Below are 23,511 nucleotides of genomic sequence, written 5' to 3'. Positions count from 1 at the left end.
TTTAGTCCACTCGAGTTCAATTAAAAATATTTTTCATGATTATTAATGTATGTTAATAAAATATTTCTTTAAATTGATTGACACACCCAGTGATTGGTGATTTTCTAGTGCGCAACTGCGCATGACAAATTGTAATAAAATTACTTTTAACACCACCTACTATGTGGCCGTTTTACCCAAAACTGATCATATTTTTTAAACTCTAAGTAAATCAGTAAAAAAAAAAAGGATTTCTCTAAGTAAATAAAAGTAAATTTCCCTCAACCCTAATCAAGGGTAATCAACCCTCACTGGTCTCGGTCTCGACTCGGACTCGACCGTCTCTGGTCTCGGACTCGACTCGGACTCGACTCTCTATGGACTCGGTCTTGACTCGCACTCGACTGTCTCTGGTCTCGGTGTCGACTCGGACTCGAGTGAGGTGGTCTCGACTACAACACTGGATCCAGTCTTACTTGGCATGACATTGCATACTTGCATATTGTATGTTTCTGGTCTAATGGTATACTCTGTATATGCGCACATACAGTACAAGAAACTTTGTCCTTGAACTCTTTCCCAGATGATTTAAATGTATTTGACTTCAAAAGGTGAACTGAAGGTGAGACTCACTCGGTTTCCTCAGGCCAACATCAACCTCATTGCCACGTTAATATCTTTGTCCTCTCTTCATTTCTCTGTCGGTCTCCTTTAACACTCTAAATTATGAATGTTTTAAATGTTTCTTCAATTCTTGCTCATTTTATGATATTCTTGGAAACCAATAGCTAGCAGCAGCCCAGGAGGCTTCCTTAATCTACCACTTAATATGGAAATGAGGTCTCATTTTCATTGGTGCCCCTTCCAGCGCATTGAAACAGAAGATTTGCCGTATTGGATTTCGTTTTGCAGGGTTTTCCAGCAAATCCTCTTCACAAACGTGGTGCAAACAGTTATAGTACACAGCATTCAAATGGCCTTTATTTCCTACTGTACAGGGACTGTCTTACATCCCACAACAGCTACTGTAAACCATGTGCTCATGGTGTATTATATAACCTCTCCCCAACCTCTGCTAGGTCAGGTCTTTCCGTTTTATCGCAAAGAGGTATTTCAAGGTGCACGATGTAAAACGCCAACAAACTGTTTTTTTAGATTTGATATGCCTTTTATTTGATGTTTGATGCAGTGCTTTCATGTCCTGAAATATATCTACATTGAATGACATGATCATACGAGACTTCATGAATAATACATAAATCCTGCGGATGGAAGATACTTTGGGTTTCAGACAGAGCAGATGGGGCACTAATTATTAATGAGTAGGAATTAATTAAATGTTTTAAATATAAAATGTGGGTGGATTCATGACTATTGACATCCAACACTGCATTTTGCCTCGGTAGGGTTCGTTGAACTGTTGGTTTTGTGTGCTGTGGGTGCATTCATGGTTGATGGGACATGATTACACAATATTATCTAAGCTTGGTCTTTACTTGGGCTTTTTTGTGTGAATGAATGTGTGTGATTTGTGTCTAATATGGATGAACAACGTGTGGCATAATACCTTTTGTTTAGTGTTTTGCCTTGAAATACGTCACTCTGCAGAAGCAAAATGAGTTGTGAATGTCATTTCATGTTCAGTTTAAACAAAACTGATTTCTTCAGAAAATGGAAATATACTGCATCTGTAACCAAATTTGCCTCCATTTAATGTTTTAAGTACAAAGCCTACAGCATTTTCGGTTTCCTTCATAACTACTTATTGTCCATTGAAATCCAGTAAAGCCCAGTGGGCAAAATGAAAGCCCTTACAACAATTGGTCCTTAGTTTCAAGCTTTAATATCTTTGTTTCTGTCTTTGATCAACCATAGTCCTGCAAAAAGACTGTCATATCTTGGAAGAAAAGGTTCTATATAGAACCTTAAAAGGTTCTATCAGCGCTACGTATTTGGAACCCCTAAAAGGTTCTATACACTCTTAAAAAAAGGGTTCCTCTGGGTTCTATATAGAACCCTGGGGTTCCATACTTGGCCAATAGAACCTTTTACCAAAAGAATTGGTTCTATATAGAACCATTTTGGAGTTCCACACTGTAAAAAAATATTGATGGTTTAACTTAAAAAAGTAAGTAACCTGGTTGCCTTAAAATGTTAAGTTCATTGAACTGGAAAAAGTGAGTTAATACAATGAAGGAGATTAATTTAACCATCAGAAACTCAAAATTATATGTTATCTGAACTAAATAAATTATTTAAGTTGATTTGACAAAGGAAAACATTTTGTGATTACTACACTGTAAAAAATATTGATGGTTTAACTTAAAAAAGTAAGTAACCTGCATGGGTAGCCTTAAAATTTTAAGTTAATTGAACTGGAAAAAGTGAGTTAATTACAATGAAGTAGATTAATTTAACCATCAGAAACTCAAAATAATAAGTTATCTCAACTAAATAAATTATTATAAAGTTGATTTGACAAAAGAAAATATGTTGCGATAACAAATCTTGAAAATATTTTTTACAGTGCATATATGAAGCGGGGATGGAACCATTTCTGGTTCTAAATAGAACAATTTCTTCTAAGAGTGTGGTATATTAGTGCGAATTAACAAAATGGTCCTAACAATTGTATTTTAAACTTGTGCATCGCAAGAAAAAACATGTTACAGTATGGTGTAGCATGACAGACATTTCATGCTTTTTTTAGCTCAACCAATTGAATATTTAAATTGTTGTTGCATATGGATGCCTTTGTGCTTATGTAATGCAAATCATCTAAATGTCTTCTATTTGATGGTCCTTCTATGTCAAGGTGTAATGTATCATTTCTATGCTACTTTTGTCATCAAAAATAATACAGTTCACCCAAAAAATGAGAATTGTGTCATCATTTACTTCCCCTAATATCATTCCAAACCTGCATGACTTTACTTATTTTTTCTGTGAAACAATATTTCATCCAAATACCGGTGTTCCTAAATGACAGAAGTTTCTATTTTTGGTTGAACATCCCTTTAAAGTCTGTTTTCATTGATTTTATTGTCTTTTTGTTGTTGTTGTTGCTGAAAATTAATAGTCTCTCTCTTTCTCTTGTGCTTTAATCTCAGGGTCTTCCCCAAACACGACAAAGACAAATACGGGCCTGCAGTGTAAGCTTTTTAAACCCTTTTCACTCCATTTCACTAACGGTTGCGCTCATCTTTCTAATGGAGATTAAATTTACACCACAATCTAACACACACTGTCTGTCTGTCACTTTCCCAGTTACTATCCCAAGATCCACGCCTTCCTCCCCACCCCAGAAACCGTCTCTCTGCTGGATGAATCTGAGGGATCGGGCCACGGCAAACCATCCCTGCGCAGAATCAAGGGCCGAATCCACCGCAGCAAGAGCCTGGACAGCATCGACCTGCTGGACTCAAACGTGAGTTAAAGACTGCATCCACTGCAGTAATGCTTCTGTGTGTGGGGGTGGGGAATGTGTGTGGTGTGTGTCCGTGTCAGTGCTCGGTGTGCACGTATGCATGTACTGTATATATGAAGAGATTTGAAAAGTGTGTGTGTGTGTGCATGTTTGTTTATGAAAATGCACATGTACCAGTATGTCTGTAGTGTTGCTCTTGGGAATTTCTGCAAGAGTGAACATGACATTCACTTATTCATAATTATTGCGTTTTTAACAAACACACAGATGGAGTCGAATTCCCAAGTGCTCATAAACGCATAACAAGAGACAATGGATATGGGAGAAGATCTTTTATAGGGAGAGATCACTTGGGTTACACTTTATGTTAAGGTGAAGTGGTTATATTGTACTCACTCCGAGAAGTACTGAGTAATATTCAATAACTACATGTACTTACTATAGAGTTACGGTTAGGGTTTGGTTTAGGGTTAGTTACTTGTAATGATTTACTGTTATTACTGTAGAATTTACTGTTGTTGTTATTATTATAGTAGTAAATTGTAACTTGCACCTTAAAGGGATAGTTCACCCAAAAATGAAAATTCTGTCAGTATTTACTCACCCTCATGTTGTTCCAACCCCGTAAGACCTTCGTTCATCTTCAGAACAGGAATTAAGATATTTTTGATGAAATCTGAGAGCTGGATCACTCCTCCTTAGTAGTCCATAGGCTTCTTGAGGGATTGAAACTTGCCGGCCTCGAAAAGTTAACTGACTACAGTGGCTCAATCTTAAAGGGCACCTATTATGGAAAATTCACTTTTACATGGTGTTTGAACATAAATGTGTGTTGGCAGTGTGTGAGCAAAACCACCCTAGAATGATAAAAATCCATCCAGTAGTTTTTTTACAATCTCAATAAATCATCTGCACTGCCTCAGAACGAGCTGTTCTGAGATCCAGGTCTTTGTGACGTAGAACGGGAGACAGGGGGTTGATTGACAGTGTGGCTGTGGCCTAGACCCCGCCCTCGGTGATCTGTACACACCATCCTTCATTGTTTCAACGACGACAGCCGGTAATGTCTCTTGGAAACGTAAATTAATGTTCTGTCGTGGACTCGTGGGTTAATCCTGTTGTTGTGGCTTAAAAGTTAATCCTCAAGTGTGGATTCTTGTCTACTGTTTGCGATCCACCGTCACCTCCAGTAACAGTAAGTGTATTTTATGATTTTTGAGCAAATAGTCTTTTCAGTCGATGTCAGCCAATTCAACAACAAATGCGTCTAAAGTTATTGCCGTCGTAGGATGTCTGTGTATATAATTTAAAACCTTGTTAGTATAGTGTGTAACCACACGTTTATAAATATATATATTTTTAAATATATTGTATTAAAAACTGCATATATGTTGGTGTTCTGTAAGTTAGCCATCTTCTCACATTTGCCACAGAAGCACCCGTATGACAAGCTAAACATGATGCCACAGGTCCCTCGCATAAATGTAATTTCGCTCGTACGTAGCAAACTTTATCACAGAATGTGTATGTAGTTTCAAAAACTTGCGCTAGTGTCTGTGTGTGTGTGTGTGTGTTGGACATCCATCATTTCAAATGGGACGCTATTACAACTCTAAAGTACATAAAAGTAGCAAATAACCATACCGAGACGTACTGGTCCATTCTCATATGTTTATTCTGCCGGAGTCTCTTCATGCTATTTATATATTCCGATTCAAACGTACGGCTGAATGACATTCAAAACGGCGCGTCTCTTCACTCTCTCAGTACCGACTGCCTGCCATAGGTATCAAGTTACGCCCTCATCCAAAGGCAGGGCGGGGATATGCAGCTCATTTGCATTTAAGGTGGAATACCCCCTGAAACAGCTCATTTTTAAGCAGGCCCCAAAATGACATTTTCAAATGGTTATAATAAATTAACTGTGGGGTATTTTGAGCTGAAACTTCACAAATACATTCTGGGGACACCTGAGACCAATATTACATCTTGTAAAAAGGGGCATAATAGGTGCCCTTTAAGTTTATCAAGCGACGAGAACACTTTTTGTAAAAACAAACAAAAATAACGACTTTATTTCAACTATTCATTTGCTTCTCTCTGGGCCTCGAGTTTAACCGCGTATGATCTGTTACGTATGCCTACGTGTGACGTTTAACTGACTAGAGGCCCACAGAGAAGGAAATTAATAGTTGAAATTTTTTGTTTGTTCGTTTTTTTGCGCACAAAAAGTGTTCTCGTCGCTTGATAAACTTAAGATTGAGCCACTGTAGTCAGTTAACGATGTCTTTAATAACTTTCCGAGGCCGGTAAGTTTCAATCCCTCAAGAAGCCTATGGACTAGTATGGAGGAGTGATCCAGCTCTCAGATTTCATCAAAAATATCTTAATTCCTGTTCCGAAGATGAACAAAGGTCTTACGGGGTTGGAACAACATGAGGGTGAGTAAATACTGGCAGAATTTTCATTTTTTGGGTGAACTATCCCTTTAAATGAAAGTGTTACCTAAATTTTCTAATCATTTACTCACATTCATGTTGTTCTAAAGCCATAATTGGGACTTTTTTCTTTGGTGCTTGGTACAGCCTCAGTCTCCACTCACTTCCATTGTATGGAAAAGGCTCGGCTAAACACCAAAATTTGTGTATCAATATTCTATAATAGTTTAGTTCTTCATGAGAGTGGTTAAATGATGAGAGAGTTTACATTTTTTGGGTGAACTGTTCCTTGCACGCTGTGTATTTTGCCCAGCTCTCATCCAACAAATCTCCAATCTAAAACTCTCTTGAAAATTACATTTCCCACCATGAATGTTACATGAGTCTGTCATGTTCACCCCTTGCAAATGTCTGAACGACTCATGGATACTTCATGGGCTCATACTTAATGCAACACCTTACTGAATCTGATTCCTGCGCTGGGATACCCCGGAGTGGGTTTCTGTTTGCATATAAAAACACTCGGGATTTGAAGTGCGTCAGGATGTTTCACAAATTGCTTCGCCGCCTCCGAGGAAACGCACTCTAAAATGATTATTATTCTAATGAGCTTTGGGTAGGACTTCTGTGAGTATATTCCACTTGTTTGAGTCCCTCGCACTTTGAAATTATTGGGGAAATCTTATCTTTCTGGTTTAACATTTTTTTAGTTGGATGTTTTTTTTATTTCAGTCTACTCTATTATAAAAATACTGGATTCAGTTTGAATAGGCTTGTTTCTCATTGAAATGCTTGCCACTCCTCATTTACATAAATTGAAATGCCACTGAACATTGTTGGACACTCATTGGTCACTCATGTAATCTCAATCTGGCGATTCTCATTTCGAAACGAATGACTTGCGAATGAGTCTCTGCCAATTGCGGTCACTTTAGCCCCTTAAGAAATAACATTTCAATCAAACAAATCTGGGCCTAGGTAGGGAGCTTGAAACACAGCCTGGATGTTGATATCACAGAGGCACAGGCGCTTCTCTGGAGCGATTGACGGGCTTAAAGAGGCTGGGTTAGTTCAGTGCCAAGTGAGTGAGCAAATGTGCATTTCAACAAAGCTTCCTCTACAAAGGCTGTCGGCTTTAGTGAACCGGTTCATTAAACCGCTTTTAAAGCGCTGTTGCTCGGCCTGTGCTTAAAATATCTCACCTCTCCAGAACATCGCAGTGAAATAGGGGGGTACCACCGTCCTGGTCCCCGCTCTTTAATACTGTACATATTTCTCCCTTAACAGAGCACACATACACTCATACTCACACGTACACAGGCCAGAGAAAAGTTGCTGACTGGGCCCGAATGCCAGCCGCAGCTGATGAGAGTAACGTTCCGGCACACAGTGAGTGATGATGCCGCAGCAACGCTTGAGTGAAGACCTCTCTACTGCTGCCACTCCATCTACTGAAAGACAGAACAGAGAAAAGCCACCCACTGCAGGGAGTGTTGGGCCTTGATGAATAAAAACGCGCTGCCACAATGCTAAGGTGTTGCATACGCTTGCTTAGAGGTTTGCTTGGTTCCTAAATTTGGTTGTTTACTCTACCAGTTTTGCCAAAATTCTTATGCCTGATTGGTTAGAAAAGTGTAGCATATCATTTGAGGAATCATTCAGATGGGTCACATGATATGAGGTGAGTTATGCGCCAATTTTTACTAAGTTACAATAATGAAATAGTGATGGTTGCCTTGGCGAGCACGGCTACTGGGACGATTAGCATACAAAAGTAAATGATAAATAGTGGTTTGTAATGGAGATTTCTGGCTTTTGGTTTGAATATTTCCCCATCTTAAACCAGCCAATAAAGATTTGCTGGTCTTAGCTGATTTTAGCTGATCTTAGTGCCATTCGACTGGCATTAAGACTGGCATGACACCTTCATAACTATGACTTGAATATGAAGTAGGGTTTATGCATGTTTATGACAACTGTCATTAAGTGTCTTTCGCTCAAAAAGGACATTTTGAATGCAAATATGACATTGTGTATATGACATCTTGACATAAACCAATACATCATGACTTGTCAGTGTCTTTGTCATGACAACTTGACATTAAATTAAGTTTATCTGTCATGTGGTTGGCTTTGACATTGGCTGTCATGAGGTCATTATAACTGTCATGAATATTTTTCTTAAGTTTGATCATTAATCTGCTATGTCATGTTTATGACAGGTTGTGTCATCTTAGTAATGTCAAGTTGTCATGACAAAGACACTGACAGGTCATGATGTATTGGTTTATGTCAAGGTGTCATAACAAAGACATCTCAAACAATGTCATATTTGCATTAAAAATGTCATAACTGAGCGAATGACACTTAATGACAGCTGTCACAAACATGCATAAAACTTCCTTCATATTCATAACCTATGTCATGATTATGAAGGTGTCATGTTAGTCTTATGCACACCCCTTGAAGTAAAGTGTTACCCATCCCCTTATGGACTCATATCAATCTGAGCACAGGTTGAGACTCTGAGATAAGTCTTGTTGTCGTCTAGGAAGAAATATTTAAATATTATCATGCAAATCAACTTAATATAAATGTAACAATTTATTATGTTTTATTATCATTAGGCTATCATTTATCATTTTAATCAGGAGGAGCAGAAAATGTAGGGCAGGACTTTAATCTTATCTGACTGTAATTGATTGCATAGTGGAAAGAAAACACATAATATCGTGTCGAATAAGCTGCGTTTGAAGCATTCGTAACACTGATGTTTTGACTTTGATTTATGCATTTGCATGCAATAAAATTGTGTGTTTGAAGTCACGTTGTTTGGCAGAGTGCCCAATCCTGCTGTCATTTGTGTTGGCGAGTGCCGGGCTCTCTCTCTCTCTCATGGAGAGCATGAATCAGTTGTTAGTGCATAGGTTGCAGAAAAGAGAGAGAGAGAGAAAAGAGAGAGAGAGGGAGCAAAGGAGAAATGCAGCACCGTGAAATGCATCACATAACTCTGGTCAAGTGAGACTCCCTCTCCCTCCCTCTCTCTCTCTCTTCCAATCTTTCCTTCTGCCCATCTCTTCATCTCGTGGATGGTCTCCTTGCTCTCCTTTTTGCCGATATCAGCTCTCCACCTCTCATCTCCATTCAATCACTCCATTCATTTTTTTCATTCACCTTGAAAGGCAATATTAAAGGCACAGGAGCAGAAATTATTACAGAACGTAAATTGATATCACTACCGTTTTGCTACACTTCAGTAACCCCGCCGAGGCTTTCCATGCTTTCTTTACACATTAGCCATTTTCACAATGCATAATCATTCATCCTCCTGGAGTTGTGTGGACAGAAGGGTTATATAAAGGGAATAGTTCACACACACACACACACAAAACAAATTCTGCATCATCTACTCAATCACATGTTCATATCAAATGACAATATGTCTTTTGAGAAACGCAAAAGGTGAATTTTTGAAGAATATCCTGTTCACTTTTTTCCATATAATGAAAATGATTGCGGAACTGGGGCTGTCAAGATTCAAAATGACAAACAGCTACTCATTAGCCATGTTTGTTTATGTGTCTAATGAGTAAATTTGTTACTGTTTGGCTTAGGGTACGTTTACACGACAGTGATTTACCCAAAAACGGAAACGTTTTTTGAAAGGCATAGAGATGACAACGTAGTCAAAATGATCCCTGTTCACACGGATCCACGGAAACGATTAAAAACGCTGTATTACTCATGCCAGGCCAGTAGGTGGCAATGTCATTTTGTGAAGAAACACTATAGACTGAACACGTAATAAACATGCGCATCATGCATGATGTCACAGTTTCCACAAATTTGCATTTTTGTAGTTTACTTGGAGACGGTATAACGGTATCGTTTTCAAAAGCTTGCGTTTACAGGCGCCCAAAACACTGTTGTTGTTTAAATAAAAGGCCAAAAAGCATAAAACTATTCAGTTTTTAGTTGAAAATGGTGTCGTATAAACAGGCCCGTACACACCGGACCGAATATCAGTGCGCATTATTTGCCAGCGTTTTTTTAATGCGTTTTTTGTGTTCACACCCAAGCAATTTCCGCTGACGATGAGCCGAGTGAACATGCAAATTCGTTCCCTGACAGTAGATGGCGCTTAATGTAAAAATATACTATTATTACAGAAATACTAATATGAATATTAACTCTTTATGCTCCGAGACCAGCAGCTCACCATTCATCTTGCCCATAGATATCTTGCCTTGTACCTTCCTCGTCTTCCGGCAGTGTAGACGGTGGCGTATATCTTCTTCGCCGTTACGTATGTGTGCTCGGTAAGACCTTTTTGTTTTTGAGTGCCCACAAGTTGTGTTTTACTATAACTTTAGAAGCACCAGACATGTGAGCAAAAGCGCCAATCTCATTGATCGGATAGTTTTTGACTTGTCATGAGGCGCAAAACCCGAGGCGTTTTTTTTAAATGACGGTTTTAGGCGTGGCGTTTTTCACGTTGGTGTGCACACTCACATTGGCGTCCTTTGTTTAATCACGAGGCGTTAAATGTCGGCAAATATCACGCGAAATTTGTCCCGGTGCGAACACGCCTTTAGAATACATGGAATGTACTGCGCAAGAATGTGTCAGGTTTCGGTTTAGTTTCATTGTGTTTTTATTCATACGTTTAGGTTTCTTGTATATCCTTTCAAGGGTGTGTTTACACGACAACGATGTGCTTAAAATGGAGAGGTTTTTCCTTTGAGTTTTCTGCGTACAGGCGACACCATTATCAAAACGATCCTCATTTACGCGGATCCGAGAAAACGTCTAAAAACGCTGTATTCTACTGCCAGGCCATTAGATGGCGATGCAACGTCATCGTCTGATGATTACGTCATCGTCTTCAGAGATTCGCGTTTTTTAGACTGAAAACTTGCTCTTTGAATCCAGTTTTCAAAACTTTGCTTTTTCAGGCATCCAAAACGCCGCTGTCGTGTAAACGAACAACCTAAATGCATAAAAAGTTTTAGGTTTTTAGCCGAAAACGGCGTAAACAGCCCCCCTCAGTGTAGCGTTCTCCTTTCCATAGTTTGTTTCCTTGGTTTCTCATTACTTAATGATTAAGTTCACCTGTTTCCTGTTTATTTCCCTTGTTCACTATAATGTATATACTTCCTTTTCTGTTCAGGTCCTAGTCAGTTGTCATGTTTGTCGTGTTTTGTGGTTGTTACTCTCTTTGAATTCTCCTAGTGTTGATTAAAGTATCCTTGTTTGTAAGTTCATTACAATGCATCTTATTAATACCTTGAAACGCTTTTTTGTTTGTCTTTTTGGAGCTTGACAGCCCCGGTCCCCATTGTTTTATAAACTTTTATGACTCATACACAGTTTTTTGCGCAAAAAAGCATGTTTTTGAGGGTTTTTCGACATGGGGACTGGACAGATTGGGTAAAAATGCTGTGTATGTCATCAAGTCAAAATATTCTTGTCCAAGATATTGTATGGTGTCAGATGACTTGTAATTTAGCTCAAATCATATGTGAAACCTTTATTGTGCTTTATTTAAAACATAACAGTCCCATTCACTTTCATTATACAGAAAGAGGTGTTCTCTGAACATCATTTTTTTAGCAGCTTATTTTTCAAAAAAGCTGCTTTTGTGCTACAAAGAAAGAAAACCATATTGATTTGGAACAACATGAAGGTGAGTGTGTGATGACACAATTGAATATTTTTTGTTGAACTGTACGGTACCTTTCGATTTTGCTTGCAAGTTCTTACTGTCATAATCTCAGGGACATGATTACAAAGGGACACGTACGCGATATATTTTTTAAGCAGCATTTTTCTGGCTCTCTCAGCTGTTCTGCAGTCTGAAAAAGTGTTTTGCTGCAAAAACCACATGGAGGTATCGGCAAACAATGCTAATGCTAATCCTTAAGCTAATCCAGAGTGCCATTGAATACAGAATTATTTTTCTAAATAATACTCCAAATTAGTTGCTAACCTAGTGCTCAGAAGAACAGATGTGAAATGTATCACACCTTGATCAGTTACATGTTAATCTGTTGTAAGCATGCTAATCTGACCTTTTAGAACCAAAATATCACATAGTGGCACACATTTAGGCTGCAGTAGATGAACAGGAGCGCTTGCTGTCCTCGCCAAAAAACACCAGCGTAAGCACTTAGCGCCCTGCTCAGTGTGGCAAAAGTGCTGCAGCTGCAATTGCAGCGGAGAAGAGACTGCAGTTAACCGATCTGCATATTCAGAGATCTATGTGAGAGGCAGAGAGAGTGAGAGGGCTGAGAAAGGTAAGCTAGAAATGGGGACAGAGGTGTCCCCACACGTGAGGGGTGAGGAGAGGGGGGCTACCCTTGAATGAGGTGCATACGGTAAGGAGGGGGTGGATGCAGGGGCTGAAAAGACACAAAGAAGAGGATTTACAGGAGGGAGGGAGGTGTATCTCACCTATTTGTCATGGAGACAGCCAGAGGAGGTGAACGGGAGAGAGTACAGGAGAAGGTGTTTTTTCTTTCTTCGGATCGGGGTGACGTTACCTTGAGTGACGCTGGAAGCTCAACACTATGGCGTGAGGATCCCTAGAGCATGATGGGATAGAGAGAAAGTGGGAGTAGAACATTTTGTTCTGAGCGGCATTAGACCAGTACTGTGTGTGTGTGTGTGTATGCATATGTATACGTTTGATCAGTGAAAGATGAGCGTTTTTACTGTGCGTCATCCAGTCATTCTGTAAAATAGGTGCTGTTTTTGTTCCTTATAGACGTTTGTGTAAAAAAAAAACATTAAAAATCATAATACTAGGTTTATGTTTTTGTCTTTTTTTCATCTCAAAGAAGCCTTTGTTTCCACCCTGTATTTTCAACGACTCAATCTCAAGAAAACACATGGAAATATTTTATACTTTAAATATATATTTAGATTTTAGTTGGTATAATGTGTTAGCAAAAACCTCTGTAGCTCCAAGTTGTATGTCAACCCTGTTACCATCATATTTCCCCCTTTTTAACGTAATGAACTGTTTCATAAATTAAAGAACAGGTTTTCGTAAAAACATCATCATTTTAAGTAAACCTTTCAAGGATGTTAAAGTGTCCAGGGTTTTAATCACTTTTTTTTTTTCAAATTTGTATTAAAATGTCAACCCTGTTACCTTGATTTTCTGTAACAAAAACATTTGATGGTTTAGAAAGTGGATTTTTTTAATAACTGCGTTCAATTCTAATAAACACCTTGTGACATTGTAAACAAAACTTGTAAACTCAAATTAAACTGTCAACCCTGTTAGCTTTTCTGAGAACATAGTTAGATCTAACCTATATCAAAATGTAGGAAATTACATTGAGACAAAATATCTCTTAGAAAGGGAACAGGGTTGACTGTACAGAAATATCCTCTTTTATCACTTTTTGCAAGTTTTTCAGTATGGGACAACATTAAAATATCAACCCTGTTACCTTGATTTTGTATACAAAAACATTTGATGGTTTAGAAAGTGTATTTTTTTAAATAACTGCATTCAATTCTAATAAACACCTCGTGACATTGTGAACAAAACTTGTAAACTTAAATTAAACTGTCAACCCTGTTAGCTTTTCTGAGAACACAGTTAGATTTAACCTATATCAAAATGTAGGAATTTACATTGAGACAAAATATCCCTTAGAAAGGGAACAGGGTTGACTGTACAGAAGTATCCTCTTTTGATCACTTTTTGCAAGTTTGTCAGTATGAGACAACAATAAAATGTCAACCCTGTTACCTTTGCAGGTATTGAACTTGTATTGAGCTGTGTTATCTCTATAGCTATCTCTATAGCTATATTCTTTTCATTTATGTTGAGATGATTATGTTCTCAGAAGAGCATCAGGGTTGACAGACAGTTGACACTTTTTTTGAAAGACTGTGTAAAATATCACAAAGGGTTACTGTAGATATCATAAAAATGGAAATGACACATTTTATATTTCCACCCTATCAGATGTGTTTATGTATTCTGATAAGTGTGTAAATACACGTCAACATTAGGGTTGGGTATCGTTTGAATTTGAACGATTCTGATTCCGATTCCGATTCCTTGTTTCGATTCCGGTTCCTAACGATTCTCGATTTCGATTCTTTTAGGAGGCAGGGTCAAAAAAGTTTAGCAAACCTTGCTAACCAACGGCCTTTCTGAAGGAAATACTCCTTCTGTAAAAATACTCCTTTTGTCACAAATTTTGCATTTTGCAGAGATTTCGTTAATTTTTAGAAAAGTGAAGCCACACTTTGGACCGCTGACGTAAGCTACTCATGTTCGACTCGCGTGGTTATGCCAACACTTCCGGTAGACGCTTCTTCGTTGGTGTTGTCCAGCGGTTTCTTCTTCCGCTCGCCGGACTGTGAATATCGAAACTAGGAATTGAAATTTTAACTTTTGAACGATTCCGGGAAAAACGAAAAGTAAGTCCCGGTTCCAATCGATACTCGATTCTCGATACCCAACCCTAGTCAACATGCTTGAATGTGCGTTTCAAAGACCTTGTAAACTTTGTAATCTCAAATGAATATGTCATCCCTGTTACCTTGCTAAGAAGAATATAATATTGAAACAAATATATTCACATATTTTAAAAAGTTATTGAGCTGGCCTCTCAAAATTAATTTATTTTAATTTAATTAAGGCCTATTGAGACATAACAGAGTTGACAGGCAGCTGTATAAAATCTTACAAGACTTAACTTTAAGAAATGTTCATGTCAAAACTGGAAATGTCATCCTATTTATATAGACTGATATAGATTTAGCCCTCAAATGATTAATATTTCCACCCTGTCAGGTGTGTGTGTGTCACATAGTGACCCTGAACACGCTTGAATGTGCATTTCAGAGCGTGCATGTATGCTGAAATGATATTTTAGAGGACATTTGCCTCCCTACCGTGAAAACCCATTTAAAGAAGTGTTCAAGTTCAAGCATCCTCTTTTTTTATCACTTTTTCAAGTTCGTCAGTACGAGGCAATTTTAAAATGAAATTAATAAATGCATTAAATTCTTTCTAACAAACACATTAAACTGTAGTTCCATGACATATGCAAAACTTTCAACGCTGTTACCTTTCTAAGTACATAATAACATCCTAGCATATATTAAGATGTTCGAATTCAAATTGAGCTCTGTCGTCTCAAGCTAAATTAAGTTTCATTTATGTTGAGACATAAGCCTCAAAAAAGTAACAGGGTTGACAGGATTAGCACATTATCTGACGCAATTCAACATTTCAAGCTAGATTCACCCCATCCGATGTGTTTGTGTGTGTATTCTGATAAGTGAGTAAATACACGCGGTGACCCTGAACGTGCATTCCAGAGCGTGCATGTGTGCACTGCAGAAATTGTATGTTAGTTAGAGGACATTTGTAACAGGCCTCCCTACTGTGAAAACCCATTTGCAGAAACGCACGTGCAGTGTGTGTGTCTTCTGTGATGTGCATATTGGTTGTCCGTATGTTCAGTGTTAGCATGCAGTGCTGAATTCGTGTGTTTCTGGTGGTGGTGTGTGAATGTTGTGTGTATGCATGTGCATTAGGATGGATGGTTTACCGAAGCCCCGCTGAGAGCGATCCAGCTGTCAGAGTCTGAGAAACAAGAGGTCCGTGTGACCACGTGTGTCCCCTCAAACCCCAACATATGGCACAGCGCTCCAAGAAATCTGTCTGCAGATAACACACAAACTTCTAGTAAAAGCTCACACGTGCTTACTATGAAATGTTCTTTCATCTATGCAGTGAGGTAATTGTTTAACAACCTATAGGAAGTCGAGCTAACTTTATAAATCTACTAAAATTACTATGACCCCAGTTAAAGGGGTGATGAACTGTGAAATCAAAGTTTCTTTTGACATCTAAGAGGTCAACATATTATAAGAATGTCCTGTAAGTTTCAGAACTGAAAACGTCCTTGTTAGTCCAATAAAAGCTTTTATTGACACCAGGTTTTTCAAAGTGGGGAACTATGTCTTATCCCAAAGTTTTCAGTGCGAGATGCCCATAAAAACCGAGTGTTTTTGAGCTAGGCTCAAAACTAGGGTACAAAATAGCCTATTACTTATTCATTTTGATGTTTTTGAATGCAAAAACCAAGCGAACGTTATAAGTTGACCTCAGACAACAATATAATACAATTTAAAAAGCCATTTCATGACCATTTTAAAAGTCTTTACCAAAAATGGCTCCGCAAATGTGATGCTAGTATAATGCTATGAAAAGATACTCTTTGAAATCACTAGCTATTAGGGATGTAACGATACCCTCATGTCACGATTCGATACATATCATGATACTGAACTCAAAAAACGCTGGATGGAAACAGCAAGATGTGCTGCTGGTTTTTCATCTGATAAGAAGACATGCGCATGAACTACGTATGATAGGATTTGCCGAATAAATTCATCAATGCACAACTCACGTGACTTTGCCTCAGTGGATGTGATTGGATAACAAATGGACCAGGGGACCAATCAAATCGCACAGTATTTCAAATGTTGGTTTGGTTGTTCTGAAATGCCTGAGCGTGAGTCTGTCTTAAAAATGGTTGCGTATGATCACCTCCCAGAAGTGTTTCTCACGATTTCATTCCCAAACACCAGCATCCGAACGCGAGATGACATGAGAGATTGCGTTTCGACTGAGTCATTTATGACGTTCAAAAAAAGATGCACCTTATTTTCTTGAACACTTGCGATGGAAATGGTGCTTTGTTCATAAATGTTTAATGCATTATTCCAATTTTGCGCATAAGTTAAATGGACCCCTTTGGATTGAAAGCTAGTCTAGAGGTTTACTGGTGATAGAGTTCCTTTTTACTCCACGATAGCCTGCAGTCTGACAGATCTGTAATAGGATCCTGCTGACTCCACTGCCAGCCCTTATTTATGTCACCATCAATACTGTATATATTAGCCAATTCAAGATTATGTAAGATCACGGTTCATCCTAAAAGTTTTCAAAGGAACTCCTACTAAGGGTATTTTCTGCATCATACCACATCGTTGTGTAAAATTGGATTAATTTGTTGTTTTAATACATTATCAAAACCGTTTTTTAGGAATTCATTTGTTTCCTTTTTCCAATTTTCCAATAAAACAGACCTATGAAACCGGATGATAGCGCTGGGAAGTCAGTGTAATTCCAGTTGGAAGTAAACGTGTCATGAAATTGTTGATTTGTTGCCCGAACTGTGTGATTTGCCAACGATCTGTGAATCGTTTTGACTGAATCATTTAAAGGATTTGACTCAATAGAACAATTCCTTTGAGAAATGGCCATTAAGAAAGTAAACACATTAGTCAGCTCACAGGTCAACAAGATTTCAAGGACAAATGTAACTAGGTTTTATTGACACCAATTAACTACACACCTCCCTTTGTGGCGGCTGAGGTACAGAATCCGTCATCTAATGACTGAGGAATAATTCCTCAAGTAAGAAAGCTGTCGACTGTTTCATGTCAAATACACCAGCACATGGCTTTCTTTGTTAGAACTTGTTCTGTGCCTCAGAGTCTTGAATGTCTTATTTTAGCCCTTCAAATTCCTTTTAAACAACACATTGTCTTGTCTACAATCAATTTCAGTTAACAGGAAAAAGGGAGTGAATTGATTCCTGATGATAAAATCTACAGATCAAGGTCCTCCAGGTTTTCTAGAACGGCACGTGTGAAGGTCATGTGTCTACCATTAAAGTACACATCAATACATGTGGAGGACAAAACCTGTCAAAATAAAATAAAATAAATACATAAATAAATAAAATAATATGAATTATATATATATAAAAAAAATGATATTTCCACTTTCACATCTGAGGGGGGAAAATAAAAGCAGAAACGATATATTCATAATAAATGAAAATAATCTTGTGAATGATAAATAAAAATATATATTTGTTTTTGTGTGTTAACATTAATTTATGAATGTACGTGAATTGATGTGTTACTGTTTCTTTGTTTGTTTCTGTAATTTGTATTTATTTATTCAGGTTTTATCCCCATTAAAAATACACTCTAAAAATGCTGGGTTGTTTTAACCCAACTTTGGGTCAAATATGGACAAACCCAAACGTTGGGTTAAAATTTTAATTTAAAAAAATGTAACCCAATTGCTGGGTTTATCCATATTTGACCCAAAGTTGGGTTAAAACAACCCAGCAATTTTTAGAGTGTACACTGCAATTGATTTTCTCAAATGGTTATTTAAGAGCTGATTAATCATGCCAACTATTTTTAATTTAAAGTTATGAAGAGGGTTATTACCGTTAACTAAAACTAAAAACATTTACAAAATTAATTTTTTCATTACACTCTAAAAAATGCTGGGTTGTTTTAAGCCAATTTTGGGTAAAATATGGACAAACCTAGCCATTGGGTTACATTTTTAAATTATATTTTTTAACCCAATGGCTGGGTTTGACCATATTTTACCCAACCCACCATTTTTTTTAGAGTGTAGGCTACTTAAAACAAAATAGATGTTAACTGAAATATATAAAATAAATAAATATAAAAAACTTAAACATTTTATTTCAGGTAGTTGGAGAATTTGAAGTACTAAAATATTACTAAAAATATATAGACACTACATATAGACATAGCCTACATAAAAAAAACACTCAAATTACTAAAACAAAAGAAATATTTAAAATACATATTTTTAAAAAATAAAGAAATATTTAAAAAATATTTAAAAAATATTATATATATATATATATATATATATATAATATATATATAATATATATATATATATATATATATATATATAATTCAACATATTAACAAAAACTATGGTGTATGACTAGACTTATCCTAAATAACACTTTTTTATGAATGCCCGCCCTCGTCAGTTTCCCACATTGCTCTCTGTGATAAACTTGTGAACATGAGAGCTCAGATGTGATGAAATTGGCCTGACTCTCATGACGGAGACCCGGGTTCGAGGCCCGCTCGGGTGGAGAGGTTACACGTTACAGTCATCAACACGTCTCCAGGGCTCAGGTGTGAGCGCTTTGCAAACCTGTCCTAGATTGGTCCACCAAAAAAAAAAAAAAAATCAAATAAAGCTTTTGGGCTTGATTTTTACTAGAGCGTGCGCACTAATCAATCTCAAATCTCTGGCGTGTGGTCAGATGACTCATGCTATTGATCTGCTATTGACAGAACTGAGCGTGCACAGATTAGATTCAAATGCAAATCAATCTCTTAGACTTTCATTTTTGATCTTCTCAGGTATATTGTTCGTGTCTAGTGGGTGAGGCACCAGGTACGTCACTGTAACACCAGTTTCATTTGATGAGCATTTTGGTGAGCGTTCACTGAAACGTTCCCTTGCTGACGTCCCACCAGCCCATGTGGTTGTTCATTTGGCCTAATGGAAGGGATTCTGCTTCCTCAGCTGAGTGGCATTAAAGCCCCCTGGAGATCCCAGACACACACACTCACACTGAGCCATGCTTTCCCGACATATACGAGTGCTTCTCTTTCCTCCTTTTCTCTCTCTTTTTTTAATTGAACATGGTTGTCTTTGTGTGAATGATCACCTCTGATGTCATTGGACCTTATTCATGAAACATGAGCAAAATCATTTCTGAGAAAATTGTGCATAAATTTTGTTTGCACATTAAATTCAATCCGACAATGTATGATACTGTCAGCATGGTTTTTATTACAAAGAATTGTTCTCATATTGCTTAAATGTTGGATACTATGGTGATATATGCTATGTGTGTGTGTGTATATATATATATATATATTTATATATATATATTTAAAGTAAAACTAGGTTCATATTTGTTGTAAATGTATATCAATATGTTAAAAAATAATGAATTAATAAAATGAACGTTTATATGTATATATTAAATATATTAAAGCATTACATATAATATTAAATATTTAATTATCTACGAGAAAAGATTTCAGCGATACACTCTAAACAATGTGTTGTTTTAACCCAAATTTGGGTCAAATGGACAAGCCCAAATGTTGGGTTAAAAATGTAATTTAAAAATTTAACCCAACTTCAACTTTCACTTTCAACTGTACATTTTTTAGTTACATTTTTAACCCAACATTTGGATTTGTCTATATTTGACCCAACATTTGGGTTGGAAAAACCCAGCATTTAATAATATAGAGTGTATTTGCATGGTAAAAAAAGGAAAAGCTTTAAAACACAATAGATTTTTTTTTAATAAGTACATTTAAAATAATATATGAATAATTTGATGATTCAAGTACAATTCAAATTGAAATACATGTGCATTTGATTTCATCCATTTTATATCCATAATATGTCCTAACATTAAGCTGTATTTTGGCATTATTTCCGCTATATAAGGCCATACCACCCTCTAGATATTGTGAGTGATCATTTTAAAACGTAAACTAGTCAACAGCCACTATCAAAAGCATTGGCATGAACATGAAGACAAGCATTTGGACTGGAATAACCCCAGAATTCATCATTTGGTGCACTGCAATTTCGCCTGAGGATTGTGCGTGTGTGTGTGTGGCCAAAAATCTGTTGGACCGCATTCTTAAATTCTTTGTTTATTTGATGTTTTGTCGTTTTAGCCTTTCCTTTAGTCTGTGTGTGTCGGGCTTGTTTGTGGTGTGTTTCGTGTGTGAGATCTGCATGAAGCTCCCGCTGAGACGCCATATGCTGCTGAGACCATAGCGTCTCCTCATCCAGGCAGACCCGTGGGTTACAGACTGCACACTCAAAAACACACTCCTGCTCATGTTGAACGCTATTTGATTTTTCCCCTCCTTTTTTGATCCTGCCCAGTGCGTTCCCAGGCAGTTTGCCTTATTGAAGGACATATAGGGTGTGCGGAAGCATTTGCCTCTCAAGGTAAAACTCTCATTTCTCTTCACACTGTCTTGTTTGAAGCGTATTTTTCCTGCCGTTGTTTTTTAATTCAGTAATAACCCACCAATCTAGTCATAAATTACAACATAGCATAATAAAAGCACAGCTGTGTTTATGATGCTTTGATGGGGGAATGACCTCTCTGCACCCTCTAAAGCTGATTTGTGTGTGTGAATGGAGTCGTCCTGTAGAGGGCAGAGTTTTACTGTGTGACGGTGACCTCACTGCTCAAGCTGCTCTCTGAGGGACGCTGGCCTATACAAAAGCATTAGTCTCACCTTCCTAAAGCAAGTTGCATAACAGAGCTGCTTCTTTCATGCCATATCAAGCGGTTGCTTTGAAAGAGCAGTGTAAGCTGTCATGCAGGGAGAATATCAGGATATGTGTTGCTCCTACCTCTATAGTGATTTGGCTGGTTGCAATGGAGATCTTGGTAGTTGCTAGAGTTTTGCTTGCTGCTTGCTTTTTTTGTTCTTGGTGGTGGTAAGGCCTTTTACATGATTGCTGAGGTGTTGCTACCTGGTTGCTAGGGTGTTCTGGGTAATTCCTAGTATCTCTACACTGTGTTCTGGGTGGTTACTACTTGCTAGGGTGTTTCTAGCTGTTTGTTTGGGGGTTCTGGTTGGTCGCTAGGGTATTTCTAGCTGGTCACTAATGAGTCTGATGTTGATATGTGGTTGCTAGGGTTTTCTGGCTAGTTTTCACAGTTTTCTGGGTGGTTTCTATTTGGTTGTTTCTAGTTGGTTGTTTGTATGTTCTGCGTGGTTGCTCGGGTGTTGCTAGCTGATGATGAGGGAGTTATGGGTGGTGGTTGCCAAGATGTTGCTATGTGGTTGCTAGAGTGTTCTGTTTAGTTTTTAAGGTGTTCTTGGTGGTTACTACTTGCTTGGGTGTTTCTAGCTGGATGCTAAAATGTTGCTATGTGGTTGCTAGTGTTTTCTGGCTAGTTTTTAAGGTATTCTGGGTGGTTACTATTTGTTAGGGTGTTTCTAGCTGTTTAAGTTGTTCTGGGTGGTTACTAGGGTATTGCTAAGTGGTTGCTAGTGAGTCTGGGTGGTGGTTGCTAAAATGTTGATATGTGGTTGCTAGGGTTTTCTGGCTAGTTTTCTGGGTGGTTTCTCTTTGGTCGTTTCTAGTTGGTTAGTGTGTTCTGAGGGTTGCTAGGGTGTTGCTAGATGATGACAAGGGAGTTATGGGTGGTGGTTGCTAAGATGTTGCTATGTGGTTGCTAGGGTGTTCTGTTTAGTTTTTAATGTGTTCTGGGTGGTTACTACTTGCTAGGGTGTTTCTAGCTGGTTGTTAGTGTGTTCTGTGTGGTTGCTATGGTCTTGCTAGCTGGTTACTAGAGAGTTATGTTTGGTGGTTGCTAAGATGTTGCTAGGTGGTTGTTAGGATGTTCTGGTTAGTTTTTAATGTTCTAGGTGGTTACTACTTGCTAGAGTGTTTCTAGCTGGTTGTTAGTGTGTTCTGTGTGGTTGCTAGGGTGTTGCTAGCTGGTTACTTACTAGGGAGTTATGGGTGGTGGTTTCTAAAATGTTGCTATGTGGTTGCTAGGGTGTTTCTAGCTGGTTCTAATGTGTTCTGGGTGGCAGCTATAGGTGATTTCTCATTGGCTGAAGTTAAAAGAGCCCGCTCTCAAGTCTCTGTCATTATCTGGTCTCTAGACACAACTTCAATGTCAGTGAGATTTTCATCACCACATATTTTTATGTGACATCAGGCCTTTTTATGTTTTCCACGTGTGTCATTCCAGAAAAGGCAAGGTTGTCCTTTACTGTCACTCCGATGGATGTTCATATGAAGCACATTCATGGCCATACTGGAAAACATCATTCAAGTTTATGGGACTGAAGAAAACAACTTAAAGTGATTGTCGTCGTGTGCCGTGTAATTGCTTCAGGTCGATTCGATCCTAGAAAGTCATTTTCCAACCTGAAATTCCAGATGATGTATGGAACGAAGTGTTCGTAAGCACTTTATGATGTAATTTGTGAGTAAGGACATGACAGGAGGCCTTTTCTTGGAATGGGATGTGGACAGGAAGTGACATATTTAATGCACCGGTCACTCTTTGAGGAATGACTCACTCTGTGTTTACCTCTGGTGACGAATGTAACCCAACCGCTTGGACACACACAACACACACACTCACTTGGATTCCCATCTCTACTTTCTCCTTACTTCATCTTGATGGAGACTGAAACATCTCGACCTTCTCTTAAACTCAATCCTTCCATGGGAAACACGTGGGAATCGAAATTGATTCGCGAAGAGGAAGAGATTTATTGGATTGTGTATTTTTGCGCAGTGCGGTAGATTAGCTCCCAGCGGATTCCTCTTCCCTCACCTCTGCGCTCTTACGCCCAACTGCCCCCCTCACCGTCCACCAATAGAGCGCCTCACTCCGCCATATTTGATACTTGACTTCCCTCAGCGCTTAATCGCAGTCCTCTTGATGGCACTGAGAGTTTGCGTCAAACAAGACATGGTAAAATCCATCCTTACTTTATTAACAGCATGATACATTTGTCAAGGGGATACATGTGTTGAGTGATTTAGAGGCTGCTGTTGAAAGGATGCTGGCAGGGGGCCATTTGTTGGGGGGTAGAAAACCCCCTTTAACCCCTCCATAAAAACAACAACAAAAACACATACCACCAGTCAAAAGTTTTGGATCGGTAAGATTTTTAATGTTTTTAAAGTCCTTCAGAAATCATTCTAATATGCTGATTTGATGCTCAAGAAACATTTCTGATTAT

At 38.1% G+C, this 23,511-nt stretch overlaps 1 protein-coding gene across 16 annotated transcripts in view; it reads left to right on the top strand.

Moving 5' to 3' along the window:
* Positions 1-23,511, top strand: part of tjp1b (tight junction protein 1b) — a 106,277-nt gene that overhangs the window by 5,710 nt on the left and 77,056 nt on the right. For all 16 annotated transcript variants that reach the window (XM_039647025.2, XM_039647035.2, XM_039647034.2 and 13 more), the window contains exons 2-3: positions 3,090-3,131; positions 3,247-3,406. In XM_039647025.2, the coding sequence (XP_039502959.2) occupies positions 3,090-3,131; positions 3,247-3,406 (202 nt within the window). The remainder of the gene's footprint in view (positions 1-3,089; positions 3,132-3,246; positions 3,407-23,511) is intronic.

The sequence above is a fragment of the Pimephales promelas genome, chromosome 25, assembly GCF_988280905.1.
Source record: "Pimephales promelas chromosome 25, fPimPro1.hap1.1, whole genome shotgun sequence".
Lineage (NCBI taxonomy): Eukaryota > Metazoa > Chordata > Actinopteri > Cypriniformes > Leuciscidae > Pimephales > Pimephales promelas.
Note: the sequence above shows the minus strand (reverse complement) of the source record. Positions and strands in the feature narration are given on the sequence as shown.